The 12757-nt window shown below is 38.2% G+C and overlaps 1 protein-coding gene across 1 annotated transcript in view; it reads right to left on the bottom strand.

The window, feature by feature from the left end:
* PRELID2 (PRELI domain containing 2) overlaps nt 1-11375 on the bottom strand; it is a 97080-nt gene extending 85705 nt beyond the window's left edge. Inside the window, exon 1 of the mRNA XM_074212699.1 lies at nt 11085-11375. Within this exon, the coding sequence (XP_074068800.1) occupies nt 11085-11159 (75 nt within the window). The 5' untranslated portion in view covers nt 11160-11375. The remainder of the gene's footprint in view (nt 1-11084) is intronic.
* Nucleotides 11376-12757: the final 1382 nt, after the last annotated feature.

Below are 12757 nucleotides of genomic sequence, written 5' to 3'. Positions count from 1 at the left end.
TTATCCATAGTCTATCAGGTAAGAATGGCTGGCTTAAACAAATTTTCTCTAAGTAAAGACTAGATTGGTGATTTCCAGACATTTCAACTCTCAGGATTCCTTATGAATGTCAAAAAATTCCTCAGACTCCAAACTTGATAGTAATTATACTGTTAGTATCCATTGATTGTGAAAATGCATGATGGTAAAAAGCTACTATGAATTCTGTAATGAATTTTGTGTTTTATTAATGGCAATAGTATCTAGCTATATTTATCTGCAATATATTCCAGTCTATAGAATATATGTTTAATTAATCATTGTGCTAATCATACCAAATGTTTTGTGATAACTACTCTTGAGATACATTCTTGGTATTTATTGATCCCTTTCAATGAGCTAATGTCTTGAAATAACTTCTTCCCCTAAATGTCCATAGCCCATAGCTTAAGAACCACTGACAGACTAATTCCTTCTAAGAAAAGACAACAATAATTGCTAAGACACTTTTTAAAAAGTACCCAAAGAAGACAGAAGACACTATGCAAAAAAAAGTCAGGAGGACGTTTCACAAGACTGTACCAAAGCCAAGACGAAGAAGAATAAATGTTTCATCCATATTTACTACCATATGCTTTGCTTTCAACAGTTTTTTAAGGAATGGGTAGGGATTTGCACAGTTCTGTCTCCCAGATTTTTTTTGTGATCTGGCAGACATTTTTTTGAAAATGTCTTTGAGAATACAGCCTTTACTTGTGGAAGCTAACTGACTCAGGAAGGGACCCAACCCCTGGCCTCACCTTCATTAGCACTGAATCCCACTGAAATAGAACACAATAGAAAATGGAAATGAGGGACAAGAAATTCTACAGAGAATATGTTGTTTTTTAACAATGAGGAACATACACCAATTACTCAAAACTCTATAAGACTATATAGAAGATTAATCTTAATCTAGCACACTGTGCCTCCATTAAAAATAAAACAATTCAAAACATAAAATTGGAAGAATTCATGGATTCCTGAAGAATTCTTCATGTTTCAAAAAAAAGCTTTACTTAATATTCCTCATAGCTAGTCTGACACTGTGTGAAAGAAATTAAATACAATGCAATTCAATAACTCAATTCAAGAAGCATTTACTACTTGTTTTGAAGATACTACTATTCTTCCTAACTCTTCTACATACCACATATATAATCAGTTGTCAGCTCCACATTCTGACCCTTCTCTCTTCTCACATAGCAAGCACCTTAATCCAGGCTCCTTGTCCCCTCACCTAAAGTATTACAGTGACCACCTAATTGGTTTTTCTTCACACTTCAATCTCTACTTCATATAGCTGCCAAAGTGATTTTTCTAAGTAGAGATTTTGACAATGTCCTTTTATAATTCAAAAAACTCCAGAAGTTACCAATAGCCCCTAGAATAAAATATAAATTCCTCTTTTTAGTGTTTAAAGCTTCATGATATATATTCAATCTACAGTATCATTCCAGATTCATTGAATGAATGGGAAAACAATTAGTTTTCCAATGTATTTTTTTAGGTTTTTTTTGGCAAGGCAAATGGGGTTAAGTGGCTTGCCCAAGGCCACACAGTGAGAAAACAATTAGTAAGCAATTACAAGCATTGTATTTAGTACTAGTGATTCAAACACAATGTCTACATTACACATCAATGCCTATACCATACTCTGAGGTATTCCAGTCAAATAGCCTTTTGTCTGGTCCCCAATACTTAGTATTCAATCCCCTGTCTCCATGCCTTGACACTGGCTTTGTCCCATATCCGAAATATACATTCTTTCTCCTCATCACCTCTTTAAAGAACACCTCTCTTCCTTCAAGGCATAGGTCACTTTCTATATGAAATCTTTTCTAAACCATCCCTAACTTCCACTGCCCTTCTTCCCTGTCTTTCATTTATCTGTAACTATTTTTATTGGAAAAAACATGAAAATAATTGTAGGTTAAATAATGATATCAATTGCTGAAGACAAAGTGAAAGAGAAATTCTATGCAGAACTTGGTAAGATCCTCTATATCAAATCAATTTATAGCTGATTGACCTAGTACAAAAGTGGAGAAAGGTAATGTGAGGAATACAGGGGTGTCTGGGTTCCACAAGAATATGAAGGGAGGGGCAGCTAGGTGGCCTAGGGAATAAAGCACCAGCCCTGGAATCAGGAGTACCTGGGTTCAAATCTGGTCTCAGACACTTAATAATTACCTAGCTGTGTGGCCTTGGGCAAGCCACTTAACCCCGTTTGCCTTGCAAAAACCTTAAAAAAAAAGGATATGAAGAGAGAATTGTTAGTTTACATTACAAAGACTTGAAGTCTGCCTATATGGTTGCCTATGGCTGGCCTCAATCTGATCAAAACTGAGATTAGGTCAGGTCTGCTCCAGTTAATTCTGAGTTAATCTGCATCCTTCTCCTTTGCACATGCTCAAGAAGGTAGCTGTTCTTGCTCATTAGTATAATGAGCAGGGTAGGGGAAAATGTATGGAAGTGAATTATATCAATTAGACTGTGACCCCAGTTAATGATTGGCACTAAGGAGCTCAAACAAAACCTTTCAAAGTACATTTAACACCTAGTAGTTCTGAATTTTGGGGTCCTTCTCCCCTTGTGAGAGGTGTGCCATTTATTAAGATGTCTTAATAAAAAACCATTTCAATCACTCTAGACTAAGTATTCATGAGCCATTTATAACAATTAAGGATGGGAGGAAATACATAAGAATGTACAGTTTCAAAGAAATAAATGAAAGAGACCAAAAAATGTGCATATTACAGAGATTTATTTTTCTTTTATCAAGGATTTTTAATTTAAAGTCCATGAAGTAGTTTAATATTTCGAATATAATTGGTTTCTTTTGTAATTGAGAAGGGGTCCACAGACCCTTGCCAAAAAGGGCTCTCTGTGTCTTTCATGAATATTTTCTTTAAAAAAATAAAAACAGGGGGTGGAGCCAAGATAGCAACAGGAGAGGACTGTCTCTTAGGTGCTCTCAATCAAAACTTATAAACTAAGGACTCTAACTACATTTTTGAGAGACAGAATCCACAGAAGGATGCAGTGAGGCAGTTCTCCAACCTAAGGTAACCTGGAAAATAGCGGAAAGGCTCCACTCCACCTGGTTAGAGGGATGGCCCGCCAGAGAGAAGGAATTTCTGCCTCCTGGAGGCAGTCCCAGGGTGCTGGGAGCCGTGGCTCACAGCAGCAGTGTAGTTTCCTGACCTGCCCCCCAGGAGCACCAGGCACAACTTGGGGGATCAGCAGGGGACCTCTGCCAGAGCGAGTATGTGAAGCCCAGCCCTCAGGGCACACAGCGAGCAGTGTGGCCTGCAGCCCAGATCTAGGATTCAGAAGCAGAAGCCCGTAAGCAGGAGCCCCCAGGGCATGAGTGCTGAGCCTAGGGAGGGGAGTGGAGAGAGACAGCCGAGCTCTGTCATCTATCCCTGGAACAAGACTCTGAGGTCCTGACCACATTCAGATCCTGATTGCAGTCTAGGCCCCCCATAGAGCAGCAGGGCCCCCCCACCTCAGCCCAGTGGCAGAGGGGGGCACTTATGGTCATTCATAGACCAGGAGGAAAGAAAGAGCCTCACACATGGAGATCCATGTGGGGGTGTCCCACTAATACTCAAAAGTTCAGGAAGCACCCCAAAACCAGGCGCAGGCTGGAGAAATGAGTAAGCAGAAGAAAAAAAAAGGAACACCATTGAGAAATACTTTGCCTATGATCTCAAGAAGGATCAAAACACTCAGTCTGAAGATGAGGAAGTACAAGTTCCTGCATCTAAAGACTCCAAGAAAAACAGAAATTGGGCTCAGGCTATGATAGAGTTCAAAAAAGACTTTGAAAATCAAGTGAGAGAGATGGAAGAAAAATTGGGAAAAGAAATGAGAATCTCTGAAAAAGAAGTCAGCAGCTTAGTCAAGGAGATCCAAAAAAAATGCTGAAGAAAATAACATGTTAAAAACCACCATAGAGAATGCTTTACAAAGCAGAATTGGCTAGATGGAAAAAGAGATAAGAAAGCTCTCTGAGGAAAACAAATCCTTCAGACAAAGAATGGAACTGAGGGAGATTGCTGGTTTTATGAGAAATCAGGACACGATACTTCAAAAACCAAAAGAATGAAAAATTAGAAGAAAATGTGAAACATCTCATTGAAAAAAACAACTGATATGGAAAACAGATTTAGGAAATATAATTTTAAAATTATTGGAATACCTGAAAGTCATGACCAGTCATGACATCATTTTTCTTTTTTTTTTTAGATTTTTTTTTTGCCAGGAAATGGAGTTAAGTGGCTTGCCCAAGGCCACACAGCTAGGTAATTATTAAGTGTCTGAGGCCTTATTTGAATTCAGGTACTCTGACTCCAGGGCCAGTGCTCTATCCACTGCACCACCTAGTTGCCCCAACATAATTTTCAAAGAATTCCTACAGGAAAATTGCCCTGATATCCTAGAAGCAGAGGGCAAAATAGAAATTGAGAGAATCCACTGATCTCCCAGAGAAAGAGATCCAAAAAAAAATAACCCCCAGGAATATTATAGCCAAGTTCCAGAACTCCCAAGTCAAAGAGAAAATATTACAAGCAGCCAGAAGAATGCAATTTAAATATTGTGGAGCTGCAGTCCAGATCACACAGGACTTAGCAGCAACTACATTAAGGGCTCGTAGGGCTTGGAATATAATATTCCAGAAGGCAAAAGAGCTTAGAATATAACTGAGAATCAATTACCCAGAAAAAATGAACATCTTCCAGGGGAAAAAGATGGAGTTTCAACTAACCAGGGGAATTTCAAATGTTCCTGTTGGAATGGCCAAAGCTGAACAGAAGGTTTGATCTTCAAATACAGGATTCAGGTAAAACATAGAGAGTAGAGAAGGGGAAAATATGAGGGACTCAATGATAATGAACTACATGTATTCCTGTACAGAAAAATGATATTTATAATACTCATATGAACCTTCTCATTTAATAGAGCAGGTAGAAGGAGCTTTTATAAATGAAGCATAGGAGAAAAATGAATTTGAAGATATATTGTGGTATAAAAATGGAGTCAATAGATAAAAGGGAAATGTAATGGGAGAAAGAAAAAGGAGAGGAGGAATAGGCTAATATATTTCATATTATAAGATTTTTCTTTATTACAATGAGCTATTGCAATGATATGGAAGGGGGAAGGCAAGGAGGAATGAGGGAATCTTCACTCTCATCAGAGGCGGCTAGGAGAGGAAACAGCATATATACTCAATGGGGTATAGACATTTGCAGTAAGAAGGAATGAAGGGGAACAGGGGGAAGGGGGGCATGTGAGTGATGGAGGAGAAGATGGACCATGGGGGAAGAGTGGTCAAATATAACACATTTTCTTTTTTACTTCTTGCAAGGGGCTGGGATTGGATGGCCTGCCCAGGACCATAGGGCCAGGTGGATGCTGGGCCTAAGGGGTGGTATGTGGGCTAGGGGTCTCTTGGCCCCAGGACCAGAGATCTGTCTGCTGCACCACTCAGCTACTCTACAGCAGAGACAGAGTGAAAGGACAGAGAAAATATAGTACATGGTAGTGGAGAAGTAGGAATGGAGGGAGCTGCAATCAGCAATGGCAACAGTGGAAAAATATGGAAGTAACTTTTTTGATAGACTTATCTTAAAGAAAGTGATCCACCCATGACAGAGCTGGTGGTGTTGGAACACAGACTGAAGCACATTTTTATTATTATTATTATTTGGGGGGGTTACATGGCAAATGGGGCTGGGTGGCCTGCCTGGGGCCACACAGCTGGGTGATGTTGGGTATCTGAGGCCAGATTTGGACCCGGGTACTCCTGGCTCAGAGGCCAGTGCTCTGTCTGCCACCTGGCTGCCCCTACTATTATTATTACTACTATTTTATTTTATTTTAGGTCTTTTTTTTGTTTTTTCAGGGCAATGGGGTTAGGGTGGCTTGCATGGGGTCACACAGCTGGGTGATTGTTGGGTGTCTGCAGCTGGATTTGGACTCGGGTGCTCCTGGCTCCAGGGCCAGTGCTCCATCCAATGTGCCACCTGGCCATACCTACAATTATTATTCTTTTTTTAATTTTACTTTTAATTTTGTTCTCTCCCCTTTACTTTATTGCTCATGTGGGTCTATGTTTTGGGGGGAGGGGTATTATGTTTACTGTTAAACAAGAATATTTTAGTAATGTATAAAAATATTATTTGTACAAAATAAGAATAAATAAATTAGAAAAAATAAAATTAAAAAATAAAAACAAAAACAAAATTGGCAGGTACAGAGCAAGATGATCATCAAATAACAAAAATCATCAGAAAAAAAGGCAATTTGGATGAGGGAGTTATCAGAGTTAATTGCCTTGTGAACAGTCAGTCCATGGACATTTCTCAGATAAAACTAGAAATTATAATAAATGACAATGAGTAAAATATATGGTATGCTATTTAAAAGGTTTAACCTTGAATTATTAAAACAACTTTTGAAAATCAGAAACGGGAATAGACAACAGAAAGAAGACAAACAATCACTACAGCAATTTAATTCAGCAGTTAAACCAATGTAAATCAATTACTACAGTAAGATGACCAAGAAACCCCAGATCTTATCAGACTTACTTGCTAATTGGGAATCTTCCCAATTATCAAAGTCAATACTTGATTGGAATATAAACTAGCCTATAAAAAAAGATGATAAATAATTATGAGTAGTCTCATGAAGCAGAGAGAAGCCATGACAAAAAAAAAGAGCTGTTATAAATAATTTTTATAAATAGGTCCTTTTCTCTTTTTTTATGTCCTTGAGATACAAATCTAGTAGCCTCACTAATTCTCAAAACAAAACCCCAAACTGGGAATTATGTTCCAGATGCAGAAAACTGACAGATGAATTCCCAGGACAAGGAATTCCATCAAGGTAAATGCTTTACTTACTCACTAGCCTCTGCTTTTTGAAGGATTGCACAAAATAATTCTTAGGTCCATATGGGAATCCCTCCTGATATAGGATTTACTTACACAATACAGTCCCTGCCTCCTTTCCACACTAAAAAGAAGACAATAATTCTTCTGAGACATATAAAAGGTTTTTGGGGAATGAGGAGAATCATTCTGCCTTCAACCTGGAGTAGTCTCTAAATTGGGACCACTCCATGGTTATATGGACTCTGGAACATCTTCCTCATGCTCTCCTTGTCTTTTAAAAAGTGGTAGTCAATGATTCAGGACAGTGAGAAAAGGAAAGTTCAAGAGCCAAGGAAGGAATCTGGGGCGAAGAACCAAAATAAATAGCTACACTGAACCTAAAGTAAAGTCTAAAGTAAAGTCAAATTGAGTCATTCTTTTTCCCTCTCCTAAGACCCAGAGATACTTAGGGGAAGAATTAAGGGCAGTGAAATACAATTCCCTCAATTAAGGAAGAAACCAAGATAGCTTTTCAGGGCTACCTCGAACATAGCCATCTGCAAATTAGGGAAGGATGATCAGAAAAAGAATGACAGAGAAATAAGGGTAGTGGTGGGAGTTTGAAATTCTAAATAGAATTAAAAAGAAGAGATTTTGAATTGAATTAAAGGAGTACAAAGCAAAAAATTTCATTTAGGAAAGAAATACAAGAAAAAACAAGCAAACAAAAGCTAGAAAGAAAGACAGATTTTGAACTGGGAATTGAAAGCAAAAATAAAATGGAAAGAAAAAGACAATAGTACAGGACCAGCAATAGTTTTGTTGGGGTAGAGAGTGAAAGAAAATGAGGATTCAAAGATGATACCTAGGTTGCTAGCCTAAGTGATTTGAAGGTTGGTGACCTCAAAAGAAATAAGAAAATTTCAGAAAAGGGGAAGTGTGGGGAGATAAAGTGTTCTGTTTAGGGCCAATTTGAACTAGAAATGTCTGAAAAATTCATTTTAAGCTGACCAATAAGCAACTGGAAATGTGAGTCTGAAGGTAAGGTGAAGGATTAGATTCAGATAAATAGATTCTGAAAATCATTGACATAGAACTAATAACTGAATCTCGGGGAGCTGATGAAATCATTCAGTGACATCTCAAAGAGAGATGAGGCCCAAGATAGAGTCCTATGGGATATAGCTACAGTTACTGACCTGTATTTAAATCCAGCAAAGAAGACTGAGAAGTTGGATAGGTAAGAGAAATAGAATACAGTGTTGTCACTAAAACCTGGAGAGAAAAGTCTCAAAGAGAAGAAAGAGATCAATGGGATCAAAGGCTGCAGAGAAGTCAAGAAAAGTAAGGATGGAGAGCAGTTTCAGCTGAATGATGAAATTGAAAACCTAATTGCACAGAATTTTAAAAAGAGTGAGAAGAGAGGAAATGGTAGCACCAGTTATAGACTACTTTCTCAAGAAATTTAGCAACAAAAGGGAAGATATAATATAGTGGGGGATAAATAGTGGAGATGAATGGATCAAGTGAGCACTAGAGAAATATAATGGAAAAAATAGAGAAAAGAAACCATTTAAGGTAAAACTCAAAAATCAGGGAAAGCATTAATGAGAGGAGTGAGAGGAGAAAAGAGTCTAGGGGATAGGGTTACATCAAAAAATTTTAACAATACTGACAAAGTACTAACTTAAAACAAGAAGAGAAAAAATTTCCTAAAAAGCACCATTAGAGATGCAAATAGATGAAAACATAAATCTAATTTTCATAACATCAGCTGTGAATGGATTTAATAAATCAATAAAAAGAAAGTGACAGGGTTAATAAAACAATCTGTTACAAGAAATATATAATCCCTAAAATCAAAAAATTATATGGAATTTTAAGTCTAGAAAAGAATTTACTATGCATCAAGTATGTCCAAAAAAGCAAGAACAGCAATTATTCTGTCATATAAAGCAAAACAAAAAAGAATTTGGAGTATTATTAAAATTTTTTTAAATTATATTATGCTTAAAGAACCATGGACAACCTATTTTCAAATCATATGGTTTCAAATCATATGGTTGTATGTTTCCATATCTCTACTCACACAATCATAATCCTTAATTCAAGCCCTTTGTCACCTAAAGTCAGGACAATTGAAATATGCTTCTAATTGGTCTCCTTGTCACAAGTTTCACCTGATTCCTCCATTCAGCTATGAAGAGCAAATCTACCCATGTCATCTCTGCTACTTAACAAACTCACTGGCTCCCCATCATTTCCAGGATCAAATATAGAATACAATTTGGCATTTAAAGACTTTCACAAACTAGTCTCTTCATTCCTTTCCAGTTTTCTTATATTTTGCTTTTCTCCCTTCCCCTCAGAACATCCCTTCTAGATTCAGTTATATGAGCCTATTTCTTGTGGTCATCCCCCCCCCCAAGGATGAAAGGTTCTCCTTCCACCTCTTAGCTTTCTGATTACTTTAAGACCCAATTCAAATTCCATTTTACCTTACACGTATGCTTATCTGTACATTGATGTTTACGTACTGTCCTTTAGGGAAAGGCCTAATTTTGCCTTCATTTGTATCCCCCTGTAATCCATTCATAGCTAATATTAAGAGAATTAGATTTATGTTTTCATCTATTGTGTCTCTAAAATAAGCACTTAATAAATGTTTGTTGAAAAATTAAGGTCCTTGAAGACAGTAGATCAGCTAGTTAATAAGTGCCAAGTGCCAAGCACTGGGGATATAAGAATTGACAAAAGACAATCCCTGTCATTGAGGTGTTCACAATCAAATAAAGGGAGACAAGCAAATAAATTCTGTACAAATGGTCTGTATGCAGAATAAATGGGGGGAAATGTATAGAAAGCACTAGAATTAAGAGGGATTAGGAAAAGTTTAGAGTCAGAGATTGAATTTTAGAGAAGGCAAAATGATTAGAATTGTGTAGGGAGAGCATTTAAAGCAAAGAAGACTACCAAGAAAAACAGTTGAAGCAAAGAGGTGGACTATCTAGTTCGTGGAACTGCCAGGAAGCCAGTGTTACTGGATCAGAGAATGTGGCAGGAAGTAAGATATAAGAAGACTAGAAAGGTAGGAGGGAGCTAGGTTTCAGAGAGAGCTTTGAACATCAGAGAATTTTGTATTCAATCTTAGAAGTGATAGGGTACCACTAGAGTTCGTTGAGTGGGGACTGGGTATGTATGATCTGATCAGGTCTACAAGAAAGATTTAGTTTTTTTCTTGCTATTCCCAATATCTAAGGGAAAACCCTATATTATATAGAAGGAACTTATTAAATGCCTGTTTAAACTGAATCTAATTGGATCAGAGCTGAATCTAGGTTTTGCCACAACCTTAGAGATTTCAAGACTTCTGTGAACCTATTTTACAGATGGATGAGTGAAAGAAAAAGGAAGGAGGATTAGTGTGGGATGCTTTAACAGAAAAGTAAAATTAAAGGATTTCATGAAATCACTTCTAAAGATGCTCCCAACTCTAAATCCCATGGTCCATGCTTCACTTTCTATCTCACACAGAAGTATATGAGTGGGAAAAAAACAATTCAACCATACAATTCAACCATTCAGTTCACCTCTTGTTCTTAACCAAGTACATAGTCTAATCAGAGTCTCCAACTCCCCAAGGGAGGCCACAGGAATTTGTTTCCTAAAAAAAGTTTTGTGGATGAGGGAGGATTCACAAAGGCAGATGTAGATTTAAAAGCAAAAAAAAAACAAAAAACAAAAAAACTCTAGCAGGTGGGACAGAAAGCCAGGAAGACTTTAGGAGTTTCTTTTTTATTCATACATCCACCCTCTCTTTCAGCAAACAGACACCATCTCACAGTACTTGAGTCTAGAACTTAAGAATAAAACACATTGCAAATATATTATACCAAGTAGCAAATGAAAGTCCTTATGAGGCACAATCATAGTGCTGTGGGACTTCCAAGGAGGGAATGATCACTTTCAGTCCCAGAAAGAAGGGAAAGGAGGACAACCTCTCCAGACATTCTCTGTTTTTGACAATTCAGACTGGAGAAGAAGGCAGGGAGTGATTAGCAAAGGAGTGATCCTGCATACAGTCTTGTAACTACAAAGTGTCAGATCAGGCTGGAGTAACACCCACAGTCCAAGGGAGGACAAAGAGCATCAAAGGGACAAACATTGCTACTTTTTTACCTTTTTGAGGAAACTGGACACCACTTGCTCGAATGGGTATCTGTAGATTTGGTGCACATCCACGGTGACTCCCATTTCTGGAAGGAGATGGTCCTGCCAAGATCCTTCTCTGTGCCAAACAGGCCCTGCCTGCCTTCCTGCCCACAAGCCTCCCGGGCTCACAGCCTGAGCCTGCAGGCAAACCACGCTAGTGACTGGTGGCAAGTTCGTTTTGGTTTTTTTTTCCTTCTTTTCAAACTTCTAAAACTTTATTGACTCCTCAGAGAAACAATTCATCCAGAGAACTCCCCTTTTGGCCAACAGCTGGGGTGGGCGGATCAAAGAACTGAAATCGAGGTTAGGAGACTTTGTGCCTTTTCCTAACCCCTGACTCCCAGAGCCTGGAGACAAAAACCACCCGCACTTTTCCTTCTCCCGAGCTTCAAACAGGTTTTGTTCTTTGCAGCTGGCGTCCCACCCAGTCTGGAGGGTTGTAGACTGCTACCAATATTAGCAGTCTGGGGTGGGATCTGTGCTGAGTGGGTGTTCTCAACCTCACACCAGGGGCTACCAAAGTCAAAGAAAAGGAAAACTAGCAGCGAAGGGGAAAAAAACAAAAAAGGAGAAAAGAGAAATAGGGAGGAGAGAGGAAAGTGGTGAGAAAAGGGTAAGGAGAGGAGAGAGAAAAAAGGAAACAAGAACCCCAGCATAGCAAAATTATGCTTAAAATAAAAAGAAACAAAAAATGCTCCTTAAAATTGGAGCTGGAAGGAACCTCTGCCGTTATCTAATCATAACTTCTCATTATATATATATATATGGAATCCTGCCCAGAGTCACACAGAAATTAAGAAGTAAATCCAGAATGTAAACGCATTCTTCTTCCAAATTCAAGAGAACCAGAGCTCTCTTTCCTCACAGGAAAATGAAAACAATTTGCCTAGAGGAATGAGTAAGATAACAGACAGAAGTTTCCTATGAAATGTCTCAACAGGTCTAGCATTCATAGGGAGGGTGGGGAGCTGGATTCTTGATTCAATCAGTGTGAAAAATAAGGGGAAATGTTTCCCAAAAGGTAATATCAAAGACAAGATGCCTTGTCACCCCACCAACACTTCAAAATACATCCTTCCATCACTTCTTTCCAGGACCGCTCAATTCTTCTTACTTTAGCTCTTGGAATAAACTTCTGGATGAAAAAAAGTGAAAAAGGAGCCCTCGCCCCAACCAAAGCCAGCACCAATTTTAAGTAGTTATGGTCAGGGCTAGAGAGAAAATACAATTATTTTAGTACCAAATATCCATTTCCACATACAGCAGTTTCAAATCCATTCAATTCATCAAGTATTTATTAAGCTCCTATTATGGATCTGGTACTTTTGTAAATATTGGATATGCAAAGACAAAGAAGAAAATGAAACCCTCAGGTAGGGAGCAAAGGGGCTAAAAGTACACAGATAAGGGACCAGACTTGGAGAAAACAAGGGTTGAAGATTGGAGAGCAAATGCTCTCCCTTTGAAAGTAGCTACCACAGGAGACACTGCTTATTCTTATGATGCTGCCATTGTTCAAATGCTGTCACTAGTCACACTAACCCTAACCCTAACTCCTTTAGCTCTAGTTTTCTCAATGAAGGGGTTGGATAATCTCTAAGGTCCCTTACAAGTCTAAATCTATATGTCAGGAAACATAT

Source organism: Macrotis lagotis, chromosome 1 (genome assembly GCF_037893015.1).
Source record: "Macrotis lagotis isolate mMagLag1 chromosome 1, bilby.v1.9.chrom.fasta, whole genome shotgun sequence".
Lineage (NCBI taxonomy): Eukaryota > Metazoa > Chordata > Mammalia > Peramelemorphia > Peramelidae > Macrotis > Macrotis lagotis.
This window is presented reverse-complemented; position numbering and strand designations above follow the sequence as displayed.